At 37.4% G+C, this 18,498-nt stretch overlaps 1 protein-coding gene across 1 annotated transcript in view; it reads right to left on the bottom strand.

Annotated features, from left to right (window-relative positions):
• PLCB1 (phospholipase C beta 1) overlaps window positions 1-18,498 on the bottom strand; it is a 4,354,095-nt gene that overhangs the window by 1,367,472 nt on the left and 2,968,125 nt on the right. Inside the window, exon 11 of the mRNA XM_044056572.1 lies at window positions 5,415-5,572. Coding sequence (XP_043912507.1) covers window positions 5,415-5,572 — 158 coding nt within the window. The remainder of the gene's footprint in view (window positions 1-5,414; window positions 5,573-18,498) is intronic.

The following is an 18,498-nucleotide window of genomic DNA, read 5'->3' as shown; positions in this document are numbered from 1 at the left end:
ATTGAGGTTCATTGATTACTAGCCAGACAGGAGGGAAGTCACACTCGTGCATAAAAAAAAAATCAGTGCTAAGTTTATGAAATGGACAGCTTAGCACACTGGCATCATTGATGTGAGTTCAGCTTTATGCCCTCTTACAAGCTGTTTGAATAGTTTGGGGAAGGATGTCTGACCCTAACCTGACTGATTATAAACTACCTGAAGGCCTCAAATGAAGCTCCAGTTTGATTATCAAAAAAAAATTGAAGCGTGAATGACAACGCTTCGTCTAACTGCATGTATCTGATGTAAAGGTGAGCTTATCTTCATATACACAAGCATAGAGACTTAAAGGTATACTAGTTATTTTACTAGAGAGGTATGCTAGTCACTGTAATGCAGAGGTATACTAGTTACTGTACTACAGACATATACTAGTTACTCTATTGCAGAGGTATACTAGAATCTGTAATACTGAGGTATATTAGTTACTGTACTACAGAGGTATATTAGAATCTGTACTTCAGAGGTATATTAGAATTTGTACTATAGAGATATGCTGCAAACAGTACTACAGAGGTACAATAGATACTGCACTATAGAGGTATACTACATACAGTACTACAGTGGTGCAGAGAAGTATTCCTTTAAGTGAATACTGGACATCTGGTAAGGTTTATCGTTCGATGTTCCGGATTTCATTATTTTGAGGGTTCGATTAAATGGACGTTTGAAGTTATGGGCTCGATGTTTTGCAATTTGAGTATCTGGGTTTTCAACCTTTTGAAGTAGACCCATATATATATATATATATATATATATATATATATATATATATATATATATATACACACACACACACACACACACACACACACACATCCACACACATGTATATATATATATATATATATATATATATATATATATATATATATATATATATATATATATATATAGATAGATATATAGACAGACAGATATGGATCCCTGTCAGTAGATCAAGTTTTCAGAAACTCAAAATTTATATGGTTGAGACCATATGATCAAGTTTTTGAAAACTCAGAGCTTTTAAATGAAGTTGCGGTACACTGTGGATTGGGAAATTTACTATTTTCTTCACTGTAGTGCAATCTCAGAGTTGGTATACATAAGTTACATGGGGTGTGGGGGTACAGGGGGATTGCCTCCCTTCATAAATGTAAAAAAAGTAGATTTTTTTTAATGTTCGAGTTTTTGGAAACTCGATCACTTGATCACATGATCTCATCTGTATGAATTTTGTGTTTCTGATATATATATGTATATATATATATATATATATATATATATATATATATATATATATATATATATATATATATATATATATATATATATATATATGTATATATACATATACACACAAACACACACACACACACACACACACACGGGTAAATGCCTTTTCTTTGTTTGCTGGCTTACAATCAAACAATGGTTTGAGTGCACAGAAAGTGTGTGAATATGAATCATTTGCATTTCATGTTGCATAAATTTAGTCACATGACAAACTGTCCAGGATGCAATATGAATATATTTAAAGTAAAAATGCTTATCAAAAATTAATAACAGAAGAAACAGCAACCCGTCTTCATCACTGATGGATGATGTGTGCAGTCTGTTTCATTATATATATATATATATATATATATATATATATATATATATATATATATATATATATGTATATTTGTTAATTGCTTGAGATTCTGATGAAGTCACAGTGGAGTGGATAAAAGTGCCCAATCTATCACTAAAGGCTGATTTTATGATGCCTTTGGAACTGTGAACACATCATTATTGGCCTTGGAACCTTACTGCTTGGGCTACCATTTTTCACTTATTTTTCTGGTCATTTTATATTCTAGAAAAAGTATCCAACTCATTTTCTGAAACACTTCAAAATATGTTTGAAAGTAAACAAATGTAAAAATAAATAAATGCATAAATAAATAAGTGGGATGCAATACTCTAGTTTGTCACAAAAATAATGCAAAACTACTTATGAACAAGTGGAAACAAGTTCTAATTCTGAATTCTATATGGTCAATCCATCCTCTGGTTACCTAAAGTGCAGTAGGACAAAAAAGAAACAATAGCGTCCTCTTCCCATTTCTCTCTCTCTCTTTCTCTCTGTTTCTGTGTTTTTCCCTCATAATAGCACCATGGCTGATACAGGAAGAAATATGTAAGTTGTGCTAATGGACATTATGCAAATAATACTGAGTAGTAAGCAATTCCTCACAGCAGCTACAACTCTGATGTAACTCAGCACATTCATTAGCATATGGAGTAATTTGCAACGATGTAGTAACTGCAACAATATGAATTGTTTCATGTTTCATGCAATCTTTCTCATCAAAGACATTCAATTATGTTGTTAAAACTAATAACAAAGCAGAAAGTATAATGTATTGTAATAGAATAGCACCAATTTATACAAATATCTGTTTATCCAAAAAGTACATTTTCATTGCTGCATAACATATGCAAAACCATTTTTAATAGGATTTTCAAGTTTTTCAAATTATACAAGAAATTACAGAGCTTTATAACATGATGTGCACATGTTTTAATTCTTTAAAATTCTATTAAAAAATTGATTACTGGAATACTAACATACATCTAATCAAATTTTAATAAAGTCACTCTTAGCTATTGCAATCAAGTGTACAAAGTAAGTCCAAAATCCACAGCACAGTCATTTAAGAAGTGTATTATACAACAATGATAATTCAGAATGAATGTGCCACTTTCTTTTATATGATACAAAGGTTGTAAGTATATCATCCAGATGTAATGATTATATTAAACATGTTTGTAAAAGTGTGTTAGATTCACTTAGGTGGCAAAAATGCAACAACCGTTCAAGTTGCTGGATACGTAAAAGGTAAAATGTTTACAACACCTTTGTTTCTGTACACTGGAGGGTTCCTGCTAAAAATGTGCTCCAGTCAGACAAGGATATTAGAAATGCAGTATTAAGATGATATGCCATCTATTTAAAACTCAATCTAAAATTCAGCTCAGATTTTGATTTTATTATAGCACCGTTACTCTGCTGAATTCTGACTTCTTGGGTGACATTCATAACAGGGTTGTAGACGCAGCAATAACATCATCACTCATAACCTTAATAGAGACTGAGACACAGCACGCTTTCACTAGTAATCTCTAGTAATATCTTTTGAATTCACTAATTTTTTTTATATCTTTTTTATCACGATTAGTTTATTTTTTGTATTTTTATGATATGATTTTCTGGACGATTTATGTTTTTTACAAGTTTTTATATATGAAAACAACATTACAGATTTTCTTGAGATTTTAATCAATTTTTTTCATAATGAACTAATTTACTAATTTACACAGGAAAGAAACCACAATGGTCATTTCATTTTAATTTTTAAGACAAATTATTTTAAGGTATTTGAAAAAATCCTTTTTTCACCCCATCAGTTAATCAGAAAAAAGGCAGGATGACCCTCTGAAGATGAGGTAAGGGATTTAAGCTGAAAATGAGGTAAACAGGTGTGTTTTTAAACAGAGTGAGAGAACTTTTTTTTTTTTTATCCTGGGAATTAAATCCTTTTTTTGACAAGAAGTGTGTAATTTTAGGTAAACAAAAAATAAATTAGAATTAAAAAAAAACTAAAAAAATTTTAAGTGAAAAAAACAAATCTCAAAAAGAACAAAAGACAAAAGATTACATTCTAGAATTCTAGTTTAATTATGTAATTCTAGATCTTTCAAGAAAATCTCAAAAAAAAGAAGAACAAAGAGACTTGAAGTTTAGAACTTGAAGAGATTTTTTGAAAAATATTTAAATAAACAATACAAAGGTAACAAAAAGAAAAGTATATAGGAGAGGATATAAGAGGGGATCAGATCAGATATAAAAAAAAAGAAAAAATGTGAATTATATAATATAAATGTATATTATCAATTATTTTTTTTATTTACAGGAGATTATTTTTATTTAAATTAAAAAAAAAAAAAAATTAATAATTTGTAACTAACTAACTGTTGTAACACCAAAGGTTGTGTTTGTAACATGCAATCATTTTGAATCATTTTACATTGGGAAAAGTGAAAAGAAAAAGAAGAAGAAAGATATCTGATATATAAGAAATAAAAAAAAAAAAAAAAAAAACTATACAAGCACACCACCACCACCACTAAAACATCTGCTTCAATTTTTTTTTTTGGAAGTGGTTGAGATGAGTGTCAAGGGTGGTATGTGGGAAAAACTTGTGGATTCTAGTAGACCTCCGGGGTCTTAATGAATGGTATCTCTTGCACCTGTACTTAAAATTAGATCTGCCAAACTTAACTTTCTTTCACTGTTTCATTAATATTTAGTTTCACCACTTGATGTTTGGATGATTTAAAAATGGTGTGACTATTAGGATGTGTTTTAATTAAATTATTAAATGTAATTTTTACTTTGTGAAAATTGGTTTCTTTTTCATTCACTGGGAAGTTGATAAAAGCGATGTTGGTACTGTACTAGCGTTTGTGATTTCTTGGTTGTTTTTGCACCATTGGTCCCTGCTTTTGGTTTTCACTAGTAAGAAAAAGATGTAAGTATTCACAAGGAAATACTGCACTAGTAAAGCTTCTCCTAAATATTTTACTTGAATACAACCAACAGAGCAATATCAGGATTTGTATCAGGAAGCGTTAAATACTGCTGTAGAATCATACTGTAAATCATCTGCATATTTCCAGGTACTTTCAGTGTAACGGTATCATACGAAGAGAAGAAAAAAAGAAGCAGAATAAACCAATCAACGCCATTGTTTAGCGCCCACTGTGCCAATCTCCTTATAATGCCTTTTGATTTACTGATAATTCAACAAGCTGCTCAGACGAGCAACTTTTCAATAAAATGGAAACAATAAAAGGAGTGAAAAGGTCACGGTGGAGATGGATAATTAAAGGTAAGAAGGATATGATTCATCGCTACGATGTGAATTACAAAAAAAATATTTTGGTGTTGGTTAAATGGTCTTTGCCAACACTGACCAAGATGACTCTTATCCTTTTTTGTAAAATCCACCTGTTTACAATACTGCATCCAATAATATACAATCCATCTTAAGCAATAAAATAGAACAAAACTCATGCCAGACTAAGATGGTTCTTAATTTGTAGCTCACTGAGGTATTTTGCAACAATAGGAAATGGATTTTATATAGCATTCCCAAAAAGGAAATGGTACAGTTTATATCTGAGCATGTATTACCTTAAAGTTCTCACGGGAATGCAAAATAAAAGTTTGGTGGATGAAGGATCCAAGTTTATGAACTAAAAACAAGTGTGAACAGTAATCATTCAGATATTTCTTAAACTAAATTTAAATGCTGTGAGTTATGATGATATAGGTTTACCTTAAACAAGATCTCAGTTGTCATAGTAAATCCATGAGTGATAATTGGTTCTTCTTCTGGTGATCTTCCTTTCCAGCAATCCAGTTCTACACAGCGACAGCCTGACAATAACACCTGACGATACATTTCTACAGATGAAGTTCCTGCCAGTTGCCCAGCTATGATAAGAAAAGAGAGAAACAGATGTAGAAGTTGTAGTGATTAAGTACTTACTGATGACATTTTCAATAATTATTTATTTGTCCTTTAATACCGGCAATGTCCGTTTAAGCCAGTTGTCAATTTTCAGTGAAGGCCTAGTGAGAAAAGCTCCACAACAGATATGATTAATTATATACAAGGGGAGAACAGTCCTGCAACAGATTACATACTTTACAGTTATTTGGGGAGAAAGGCTGGATCCACAAAAATACAAATAAAAACATTATACAGTAGCTAATAATTATATAAAGAGGGAGAAATTCCTCCAACAGATAAAAACACACACAGATTAAATTACATTTACAGAAATATTACTAGGTTAAATTGTCATCAAAAATACAATATGTTCTGCAAGTAGCAAGACATACTGCAGAAGTGGATAGCCAACGTCAAGAAAAGAAATCCATAGTTATTCAAAATGTATTTATTTTACATTTATTTACTGGGAGAGTCCGATTGGACAGTTTTGACCATTTTCAGTGGAGGCCCGAGGAGAAAAGTTCCAGTTAGAGTATATATTGACTACATTTCTAATGATGCATGGAGGTGAAAAATAATTGAGTATTCTGTTGCAAAATAGACATAGAAATAGAATGAAGTAAGGAGGAGCAATTAGTTGTAGGGAAAATTAAGAACATGTAATGAGAGTTGATTATTACAAGAAAGATGAAAATGTTATAGAAGGACATTAGGCGAGAAAATAAATAGTAGTAAGCATTGACTGAGGAGGTAGAACAGCATACATTACTAGTATGTTATCATTAAAGTTAGTGGTTAGTGAGCATAGTTATAGTGAGTGGTTAGTGATATGTTGTGTATGTATAGTTCCAGGTGTCACATAATTATTTTTAGGTTGGTCTTGAAACTGGTTACCAGTATGTTTAAGAGGTAAGGGGAAAGAGTTTCAGGAGTGGGTTACATAGCTGGAATAGAGACAGTTTCCTGTTGACAGATGTGGTTTGTAGGCAAAGTAATAAGTATGGTACAAGCTGAGACAATCGGAGTATTACATTGTCATGCTAATGCAGGAGTAAATTAGTTCAATACTATTTTTATGTAGAAAAGAGTACAATGTGCCAAAATTCCCTAAACTCCTTGCTTTCCTCTCTCTCTCTCTCTCTCTTTCCTGTTTTTGTACCATGTGGTACATTGGGCAGTGAGCACTATTCAGCACTCATTGTTTCCATAGCAGTTACAGTTTGACAGGCTCAGGTCGTTAGCCCAAGGTCCAACCCTCCTTGGAAGGTGCACTACACACACACTCACACCTAGGGTCAATTTAGAGTGTCCAATCCACCTACTGCTGCCTTTAATATGTAGTAGGAAAACAGAGCACCTGGAAGAAACCCAGGCAAATGCAAGGAGCACATGCAGACTCTGCACAGAAGGCACCCCAGACAAGAACTGAACCAGAAAACCCTTTGCTGTGAGGTGACAATTCTAACTGCTACATCACTGCAGTGCTCTCTTCCTTTCATATCTTCCCCTATAAGCAACTGCTCACTCATGCTGAGGAGCTGAAAGGATAATCTAGTTTACTTAGAAAAGAGTATTTAAAATCTTTGGACTTGGGTTTTAAATACTTTTTAAGTTGCAATGTTGTGGCACTTCCACAGCTGTTGCGATTTTAGGTTGTCAATAGTACAAGTCTCTTATTGCTGAAATAATAAAAATGCACATTTGTACACACCATAAAGAAAGACTACTAGCAGTTTCTTATAAAAGAAGAAGCAGCTGTAGGTTTAATTGGAAGAACTATGTAATAACCATTAAGCAATATTCTAAATGCCAGCAGTTCAGAAATTATTTTGGTTCTTGTTAAACCGATAGATGCAGTATGCCTGTTGTCATAGTCAGTTCAACTTTTATTTTTCCTTAGTCATGCTCTTATTACATTACCTGAATGTTTTAGTTAATGTTATATATATAGCTGGGTCTACCTGAAAACGTCTGAAGTGCACAATGCCGACGACGAGAACACCGACACTGGAAGATCGACAACAGAGAAGACCGACAGTTGAGAACACCGACATGTTAAGGTAAGTGTGCGATAGGGATGGACGTTAGGGTCAGGGTGTGGGTAAGGTAAGTGTGTGATAGTGACGGATGTTAGGGTAGGGTGTGGGTCAGGTAAGTGTGCGATAGTGATGGAGTTTAGGTTTAGGGGCGGGTTAGGTGAGTTAGGGTTAGGGTGCGGGTAAGGTAAGTGTGTGATAGTGACGGACTTGAGGGTTAGGGGCGGATTAAGTGAGTTAGGGTTAGGGTGCGGGTAAGGTAAGTGTGCGATAGTGACGGACCTTTAGTGTTAGGGTTTGGTTTAAGGTTAGTGCATAAACAGTTGTGTATGTAAGGTTTAGTGCAGGTTTGTAAGGTTTTTGGTGTGCTTCTGCTGTGTGTGTGTGTTTTTGGGAAGGGTATTTGTTTTGTTGATTGTCGGGATTTTGGTTTGTTGGGCATGTGAAGTTTCGTGTTTTTGAACTTTCTTTTTTTGTCATTTTTTTCGTGTCAGTTATTTCGTTGTCTGTGTTTTGGCATGTCGGTGTTATCAGGTAGACCCATATAGCTATATGTATATTATCCTTTTGTGTGTTTTTACTTTCTATATGTATCAAGGTCATAACTGAACTAAACGATCTAGTAGTCCAGTTTACTTACCCATACAAATGAAATAATAATAATAAATACGTTCACAATTCTTATTTTTGTGGGTCAGCATCTATTTTAATCAGCTCACTAATACTACTGGCAGTTGATTTGCTTTTTTTGTCTTGATGAATATAAAGATATATTGTTTTCTGTTTCACAGATTATACATGGTTTTCAGAAAAAGTTTACTACATTTTATCAAGGTCAGAGAAATTGTGTATTTGTTATTTTATTTATGCTCTGTTACTTTATGTTGAGATTTGTTCAGCTTTTTAGGTACGGTGTATGGGCTCAGTCATAGAGTGGCCATTCCTACAGGTAAAGAAATTCTATACTTGTTTCCTCATAATTGCTGTTCATAGGTTCATAAGTAGGTACTAGGCTATTGGCCCTAGGGCATAATTAAGCCTAGCCAAAAAATGTTTTGCTTACACTTCCCTCCCAAGTGGGTTTAGTTTCCTGTGCCCATCGAGCAGGGCCACCAAAGTGATACCCGGGGTGAATTTCCTGTTTCCCATCTACACATCAAGATTCCTCTTGAAGAGCGCTAATGAGGAGCTCTGCCTCACATTTATGGGGACCTTATTCCAGAGGAAGGGAAGTCTCTGGGACATGAATCTGTCCCTCCAACAAGTCCTGTTTATTGTTGATGTCAGGTTTATGTCCCTTGAGCGAGTAGCTCTGGCGGATTGGGTTTTCTTTAGGTGGAGCATTTCTAGCAATTTGGGGTTTGACATGGCCTTGTATGTCAGGCAAAGATCACCTCTGAGTAGCTGGTACATGACTGAGTACAGTCTGAGTTTATTTAGCCTCATGGCATAGGGCAACTGTTTGAGGCCTGTTATCCTCAATGTGAGGTACTTTTGAGGCCTCTACAGTTGTTGCAGATGTCTTGTTAGGTACATCCCGAATGGGGCATTATATTCAATAACGGGTCTAATGAGTGATGAGTAGAGGGGGGCAATAACATCCTTATTCCTGGATGCAAACCCTTTTGTGACAAGGTGGGCCATGTAGAAGGATTTTCTAACCACTTTGGCAATATGGTTGTCGAAGGAGAGGTTACTGTCCACCTGAGTCCCTAGGTCTCTTATCACACTCTCCTTGGTAAGTGGGCTACCACCTATGTTGTAATTCATAGGTACTTGTTTTTTCCCAAAGGGGATGACAATGCACTTTTTGGCATTTAGCTTGAGGCCATGGGTTTGGCACCATGTATCTGTGTCCGTAAGACCCTTTTGAAGGCTATCTACATCAGTAGGGGTCTCAATTATGGCACTCAGTTTGCAGTCATCTGTGAACTTTATTAGCCATAGTCCCTCCCTGTTTGCTTGTACCTGCAAGAAGTAGATACCGAACAGGAGGGGTCCCAAGACTGAGCCCTCTGGTACACCACTAGTCACATGTTTGGAGTCGGATCTAGCATTTCCAATTCTCACTGAATGGGTTCTATCGGTGAGCCAGTTAGCAACTCATCTTGTAACATAGGGGGTTATATTCAGGTCGGTGAGTTTGTCAATAATTCCCGAGTGGGGAATGGTATCGAAGGCCTTTGCAAGATCAAGGTATGCTGTGTGAACCACCTTTCCCTCATCTATTGCTTTAGTGACCATTCCAAAAAAGTCAACCAGATTTAGGAGACAAGACCTTCCCTTTATGAACCCAAACTGGGTGGGGTCAAGGGTTTGTAGGTTCCCAATGTCTTTGTTTATGAGTTCCATCATGATGCGCTCCATGGCCTTGCAGACAAGACTCATCAGGCTGATGGGGTGGTAATTCCCGCGGTCAGTGGTGGCAACTCCTTTGTGGAGTGTTATAACTGTTGCCATGTGCCACTCTGTGGGCACATAGCCTGAGGTGAGGCTGTGGTTAAACATGGTATTAAGGTGAGGGATTCATTTGTTTTGGAGTTCATGTAGTACACAGCCTGGGATGCTGTCAGGTCCCATGGATGCTGTGTTTCCAAGGCAGGAAAGTGTTATTTTCACCTGAGTGTCTGTGATTTTATGGGCAGTACAATATTTTGGTATGGAAATGGGCCCTTTGGGGGATGAGAATGCGATGAAGTGTGCACTGAACCTATCTGCCAGTATATTGGAGATGTCAGTTGCTTCCGTGAATTTTGAATCATTATGCTGTAGCTCAGAGCAGATTTGCGAGTTATTACTTAGGCTTTTGACATAGCTAAAAATGCTTTGTGATTGTCTTTGGTGTCTGTTGTGATTTTTCTTTCAAAGCTCGCCTTAGAGGTTTTTATGAGGGTTCTTAGTTTTTTGCTAAGGTTGGTCAGGGAGCCCCTCCATTCCTGGGTTTTTACTCTTTTTTGCAATAATTTATTCCTTTTATTATAGAACTTATTTATGGCTGGGGTTCACTGGACTGGTTTCTTCTTTTTGGAGGAGTGGGTCTTGGTCTTGTTTGGGATAGCACAGTCCATGCACTCATGTAGGTGCTTGCTGAGTGCTTTTGTGTAGGATATAGCAGATTCAATCATAGTGCCTTTCTGCTGGGGAGTAGCGAAGTTTGCCACCTCTGTCTTGAGTAGCATAAAGTTCACCTTGAAGAAGTTTTTCACCATGGTTTCTTTTGGGGCGGGGTTGAGGGTGGTATGTGGATATCTAAGGTGATGAGTTTATGATCTGATCTAACCAATGAGGAATTTACCACAGGTGTGGAGCATTTGTCCCTCATATTGGTGATGACCAGGTCCAGTATATTTTTATCTCTTGTGGGGGTGTTAATAAGCTGGTCCAGTGCATTGGAGTTAATGTACTCCAGGAAGCACTGAGCAAAGGTATTAGTACTTCTGTAGTTTTCCCAGTTGATGTTTGGGTAGTTGAAATCACCCAGTATAAGGGTGTTCAGTTGAACTCTCATGTTTTCCAGTACCTTGAGGATAGAAGAGTGCATGTCATGGGGCTGGGAAGGTGATCTATAGCAAGCTACAATCTGGAATGCAGTTTTGCCCATTGTCAGTTGCACTTGGATTATTTCTGAGGCATCATACTTTGCAACCAGTCTGGAGGTGTGGTCATCCTTGATGAATATGGATACGTCTCCTCCCTTTGTATTTTAGTCTGGGTTTTGCGGCCAAAATGTGTGGTATGAGTTGTAGCCTGGAATCGCTGGTGTGCTCTCTTGAGCCTTGAACCAGGTCTCAGTTATTGCACAAATATCGATGTTCTCCATGTTGAGGAGTGCCACAAGAGTGTGCATTTTGAGGTTTAAACTCCTAGCGTTCAGAAGCATGACCCTTAGTTTTTTGTCACTAGTACTTGTCACGGTGGTGGATTTGTTTTTTTGAGCCTTGACTAAAAAAAGGCACTATCAGGGTGGCAAGAGCCTTTGCCAGTATCCTGAGTACCTGGGGTATCAGGTGCAAGCCATCTCTGGTGAAGCATCGAGGCTTGTCGAGCAAGTCATCCCAGGCAGACAGGTACTGGATCCCCTTTGAATGATACCAAAAGCTTAGCCAATTGTTAACATTTATAATTTTTTCCTTGTACTGAGGTATCATTCTTGGTGAGGGTAAGATGCTACTCAGAGCTAGGATCATACCTGTCTTGATTACATAATCAGAGAGCTCCTCTATGTCTCTTTTCATGTATCCAGGGAGGTACATCTCAGGTCATTCACACCAACATGGACAATGACAGAGCCGTATTTGTACTTGTGGAGTGACCTGAGTGCGTGGGTAATGTGGCAGATTCTGGCACCCGACAAGGAACTGACAGTGACCTTCTCCTTGTCCAGCCTGGTGAGGGGGACATTGGTGTGCCTGACTATGGAGTCACCTATTACAAGTGTGTTTGGTAAATGTTTTGCCTTAAGGGCTGTGGTTGTGCGGCACACTGGTTTTGGTAGTTATGTGATGATTGCGGTGCGTTGGTGGGTGTAGGTTGCTTGTGTGTCTGCTTTGGAGGTCTTTGTTTCAACAGATTTTTATTTAGAACCTCCGAATATGTCTTTATGTATCTATGTGTGGGGTCTGCAGTTGCATGTGTGGTGGGTCTATGTGTAGTATGTGGAGTGTTGCAGGTTGGTACCTTCTCCTCTTGACTATCAATTCCAGTCGTGACTGGAGAAAGCTTTGTCTCAATTCTAGCTATGTAAGTGCATCTCTCGCAGATTTTGGTGTTGTGTGGTAGGAGGAGAGGATTGTCTGTGTACATGAGGCAGTTGTGACATTAACTCAGGATTGCCGAATTCATCAGGTACACAGGAGAACACACTAGGAGTTGACTCTTGGACATGCCTGAATGGGTTAAGGAACAATTCTTATTTGCCTGGTAGGGGAGAGTAGTTTGACTGTTACCTACAAACAACAGTTGGGGATCGAGTACAATAGTTTATTAGTGCTGCTGTCTCTTATTGAGCAAAGTGCTAGTCAGAAAGCTCTGATTTGAGTGCTAAAATGGACGGACTGGCTAGTACCAAGGGAAACATTGAAGAGCAGACTCTGTGGAACCGGGTATAGTTTAACCCTAGCTAACCGCTGCTGCGCTATGCGCAAAACTGCGCAAATGCGTTTTTTATATCAGAAAGATTAAAGATATAGAAATTAGGGGGAAAATAGCAAGATTTTTTTATTTGCTGTTTTTTTTTTTTAAAAGAGTAGAAACAAATAAAAACACACTTTTATAGCACAGTAATGTATGTCACAACTGAGTGGGAAGCCAGTAACAGTTAAAAATACAATTTACAACAAAAATGACTTTTTTAAAGTGCAGGCACAAATAGATGCAATTTCATTGTAAAATGAGCATTCTGAGAAGCAATAAATTCCAGAAAATAAGCGTTTAGGCAGAAACATCAATAAGCAACAAGAAAAACCAAAAAATGGTACTTAAATACTCCAAAATCTCTCTTTTTGTCTCTCTGGCATTATAGGTCTCTACAGGACACCTGGGCAGGATCTGCTGAGCTTATACAAATGCAAAAACCACAAAAATGCATTTTTTATATCAGAAAGATTAAAGAGATAGAAATTAGCCCAAAATGGCCAATAAAACTACACTTTCTGGGCAGAAACCACTCCTCCAAGGACAGGTAGGCTGTTCAGAGCTCCCCACTCTCACTGCTGAACAAAGAAACTTCCTTTTTGCCCAAGTAAGGTATGGCCAAACACAGAAGTTAAACACAGTCCAGGTACCAGCAGGTATCTGAAACTGAACTTTTATAGCTTAGTAATTAAGGAAAATAGCAAGATTTTTTGTTTTTATTTTTTTCCCAAGAAAACAGTAGAAACGAATGCAAACACACTTTTATAGCGCAGTAATGGCTGTCACACTTGAGAGGGAAGCCAGTAACAGTTAAAAAATGTAATTTACAATAAAAAACAACTTTTTAAAGTGCAGGCATAAATAAATGCAATTTCAGTGTAAAATGAGTGTTCTGAGAAGCAATAAACAGCAGAAAATGAGCATTTAGGCAAAAATAGCAATAAGCAACACGAAAAAACAACAATGGTACTCCAAAGCCTCTCATTTTGTCTCTCTGGTATTGTAGGTCTCTGCAGAACACCTGGGCAGGATCTGCTGAGCTTATACAAATGCAAAAAACACGTAAATGAATTATTTTTTATATCAGAAAGTTTAAGGAGATAGAAATTAGCCCGAAATGGCCAATAAACTACACTGTTGGGCAGAAACCACTCCTCCAAGGACAGGTAGGCTGTTCAGAGCTCCCCACTCTCACTTGTGAACAAAGAAACTTCCTTTTTTCCCAAGTAAGGTATGGCCAAACACAGAAGCTTAAACACATTCCAGGTATCAGCAGGTATCTGAAACTGGACTTTTCTAGCTAGGTGGGAAAATAGCAAGAATTGATTGTGTTTTTTTCAAGAAAACAGTAGAAACAAATACAAAAACACTTTTATAGTCCAGTAATGGCTGTCACACTTGAGTAGGAAGCCAGTAACAGTTAAAACATACAATTTACAACAAAAAACAACTTTTTTAAAGTGCAGGCACAAATAAATGCAATTTGTCCCTCATGTTGGTTATGACCAGGTCCAGTATATTTTTACCTCTTGTGGGGGTATTAATAAGCTGGTCCAGTGCATTGGAGTTAATTTACTCCAAGAAGCACTGAGCAAAGGTAATAGTACTTCTGTAGTTTTCCCAGTTGATGTTTGGGCAATTGAAATCACCCAGTATAAGGGTGTATGGTTGGACTCTCATGTTTTCCAGTATCTCGAGGAAAGAAGAGTGCATGTCTTGGGGCTGGGAAGGTGATCTATAGCAAGCAACATTCTGGAATGCAGTTTTGCCCATTGTCAGTTGCACTTGGATTATTTCTGAGGCATAATACTTTGCAACCAGTCTGGAGGTCTGGTTATCCTTGATGAATATGGATACGCCTCCTCCCTTTGTATTTCGGTCTGGGTTTTGAGGCCAAAAAGTGTGGTATAAGTTATGGCCTGGAATCATTGGGATGCTCTCTTGAGCCTTGAACCAGGTCTCCGTTACTTCACAAATATCGATGTTCTCCATGTTGAGGAGTGCCTTGAGAGAGTGCACTTTGAGGTTTAAACTCCTAGTGTTCAGCAGCATGACCCTCAGTTTTTTGTCACTAGTACTTGTTACGGTGGTGGATTTGTTTTTTGAGCCTTGCCTAAAAAAGGCACTATTGGGGTAGCAAGAGCATTTGCCAGTATCCTGAATCCCTGGGGTGCCAGGTGCAAACCATCTCTGGTGAAGCATCGAGGCTTGTCGAGCAAGTCATCCCAGGCAGACAGGTACAGGATCGCCTTTGAATGACACCAAAAACTTAGCCAGTTGTTGAAATTTATAATTTTTTCCTTGTACTGAGGTACCATTCTTGATGAGGGTAAGAAGTTACTCAGGACTAGGGTCATACCTGCCTTGATTACATAATCAGAGAGCTCCTCTATGTCTCTTTGCATGTAGTCCAGGGAGGTACATCTCAGTTCATTCACACCAACATGGACAATGACAGAGTCGTATTTGAACTTGCGGAGTGACCTGAGTCCATGGGTAATGTGGCAGATTCTTGCACCCAGCAAGCAACTGACAGTGACCTTCTCCTTGTCCAGCCTGGTGAGGGGGACATCGGTGTGCCTGATTATGGAGTCACCTATTACAAGTGTGTTTGGTAAGACTTTTTGCATTAAATGCTGTGGTTGTTTGGCACACTAGTTTTTGTAGTTACGTGATGATTGTGGTGTGCTGGTGGGTGTGGGTTGCATGTGTGTCTGTTTTGGAGGTCTCTGTTGTTTCCACAAATTTTTATTTAGAACCTCCGAATATGTCTTTATGTATCTATGTGTGGGGTCTGCAGTTGCACGTGTGGTGTGTTTTGTGTAGTAGGTGGAGTGTTGCAGGTTGGTACCTTCTCCTATTGACTGTCAATTCCAGTCATGACTGGAGAGAGATTTGCCTCAAGTCTAGCTATGTAAGTGCATCTCTCACAGATTTTGGTGTTGTGTGGTAGGAGGAGAGGATTGTCTGTGTACATGAGGCAGTTGTGACATTGCCTCAGGATGCCTGAATTCATCAGGTGCACAGGCGAACACACTGGGAGCTGACTCTTGGACATGCCTGAATAGGTTAAGGAACTATTCTTATTTGCTTGGTAGGGGAGAGTAGTTTGACTGTTACCTACAAACAACAGGTGGGGATCAAGTACAATAGTTTATTAGTGCTTCTTTTTCTTATTGAGCAAAATTGTAGTCAGAAAGCTCTGATTTCAGTGCTAAAATGGACGAATTGGCTAGAAACAAGGAAACACTTGAAGAGCAAACTCTGTGTAGCCACTGATAGTTTATCCCTAGCAAACCGCCGCTGCGCTATGCGCAAAACCGCACAAGTGCGTTTTTTATATCAAAAAGATTAAAAAGACAGAAATTAGCCCAAAATGGACAATATAACTACTGTTTCTGTGCAGAAACCACTCCTCCAAGGACAGGTAGACTGTTCAGAGCTCCCCACTCTCACTGCTGAACAAAGAAACTTCCTTTTTGCCCAAGTAAGGTATGGCCAAACACAGAAGCTTAAACACAGTCCAGGTACCTGCAGGTATCTGAAACTGGACTTTTCTAGCTTAATAAGGCAGGAAAATAGCAAGATTTGTTTGTTTTTATTTTTCCCCCCAAGAAAACAGTAGAAACAAAATGCAAAAAACACTTTTATAGCACAGTAATGGCTGTTGCATTTGAGTGGGAAGCCAGTAACAGTTAAAAAATACAATTTACAAAAAAAAAAAAAAAAACTTTTTTAAAGTGCAGGCACAAGTAACTGCAATTTCAGTGTAAAATGAGCATTCTGAGAAGCAATAAATACCACAAAACAAGCATTTAGGTGGAAATAACAATAAGCAACAAGAAAAACCAAAATGGTACTTAAACATTCCAAAGCCTCTCATTTTGTCTCTCTGGTGTTGTAGATGTCTGCAGGACACCTGGGCAGGATCTGCTGAGCTTATACAAATGCAAAAAATGCGTAAATGAATTATTTTTTTATATCAGAAAGTTTAAAGAGATACAAATTAGCCCAAAATGGCCAATAAACTACACTGTTGGGCAGAAACCACTCCTCCAAGGAGAGGTAGGCTGTTCAGAGCTCCCCACTCTCACTGGTGAACAAAGAAACTTCTTTTTTGCCCAAGTAAGGTATGGCCAAACACAGAAGCTTAAACACAGTCCAGGTATCAGCAGGTATCTGAAACTGGACTTTTCTAGTTTAGTAAGGTAGGAAAATAGCAAGATGTTTTTTTGTTTTTTGCCTTTTTTTTCAAGAAAACAGTAGAAACAAATGTAAAACCACTCTTATAGTGCAGTAATGGTTGTTGCACTAGAGTGGAAAGCCAATAACAGTTAAAAAAATACAATTTACAACAAAAAATGACTTTTGAAAAGTGCAGACACAACTAAATGCAATTTCAATTTAAAATGAGCGTTCTGAATAGCAATAAATGCCAGAAAGCGAGCGTTTAGGCGGAAATAGTAATAAGCAACAAAAAAAACAAAAAAATTGTACTTAAACACTCAAAGGTCTCTCCTTTTGTCTCTCTGGCATTGTAGGTCTCTGAAGGACACTTGGGTAGGATCTGCTGAGCTTATACAAATGCAAAAACTGCGCAAATGCGTTTTTTTAAATCAGAAAGATTTAAGAGATAGAAATTAGCCCAAAATGTCCAAATAAAACTACAGTTTCTGGGCCAAAACCACTCCTCCAAGGACAGGTATGCTGTTCAGAGCTCCCCACTCTCATTGGTGAACAAAGAAACTTCTTTTCTGCCCAAGTAAGGTATGGCCAAACACAGAAGCTTAAACACAGTCCAGGTATCAGCAGGTATCTGAAAATGGACTTTTCTAGCTTATTAAGGTGGGAAAATAGCAAGATTTTTTTTTGTTTTTTTTTTTCATGAAAACAGTAGAAACAAATGCAAAAACACTTTTATAGTGCAGTAATGGCTGTCACACTTGAGTGGGAAGCCAGTAACAGTTAAAAAATACAATTTACAACAAAATAAATGACTTTTTTAAAGTGCAGACACAAATAAATGCAATTCAGTGTAAAATGAGTGTTCTGAGAAGCAATAAACACCAGAAAATGAGCGTTTAGGTGGAAATAGCAATAAGCAACATGAAAAAACAAAAAATGGTACTTAAACACTCCGGAGTCTCTCCTTTTGTCTCTCTGGTGTTATAGGTCTCTGCAGGACACTTGAGCAGGATCTGCTGAGCTTATACAAATGCAAAAACCACGCATATGCAGTTTTTATATCAGAAAGATTAAAGAGATAGAAATTAGCCCAAAATGGCCAATAAAACTTCAGTTTCTGGGCAAAAAACACTCCTCCAACGAAAGGTAGGCTGTTCAGAGCTCCCCACTCTCACTCATGAACAAAGAAATTTCTTTTTTGCCCAAGTAAGGTATAGACAAACACAGAAGCTTAAACACAGTCCAGGTATCTGCAAGTATCTGAAACTGGACTTTTCTAGCTAGGTGGGAAAATAGCAAGATTTTATTGTTTTTTTTTTCAAGAAAACAGTAGAAACAAATGCAAAAACACTTTTATAGTGCAGTAATGGCTGTTGCACTTGAGTGGGTTGCCAGTAACAGTTAAAAAATACAATTTACAACAAAAAACAACTTTTTTAAAGTGCAGGCGCAAATAAATGCAATTTCAGTATAAAATGAATGTTCTGAGAAGCAATAAAGACCAAAAAATGAGCATTTAGGCAGAAATAGCAATAAGCACAAGAAACTGT

This window comes from Protopterus annectens, chromosome 1.part2 (genome assembly GCF_019279795.1).
Source record: "Protopterus annectens isolate FY-2018-M chromosome 1.part2, PAN1.0, whole genome shotgun sequence".
In the NCBI taxonomy this organism is placed as follows: domain Eukaryota; kingdom Metazoa; phylum Chordata; order Ceratodontiformes; family Protopteridae; genus Protopterus; species Protopterus annectens.
Note: the sequence above shows the minus strand (reverse complement) of the source record. Positions and strands in the feature narration are given on the sequence as shown.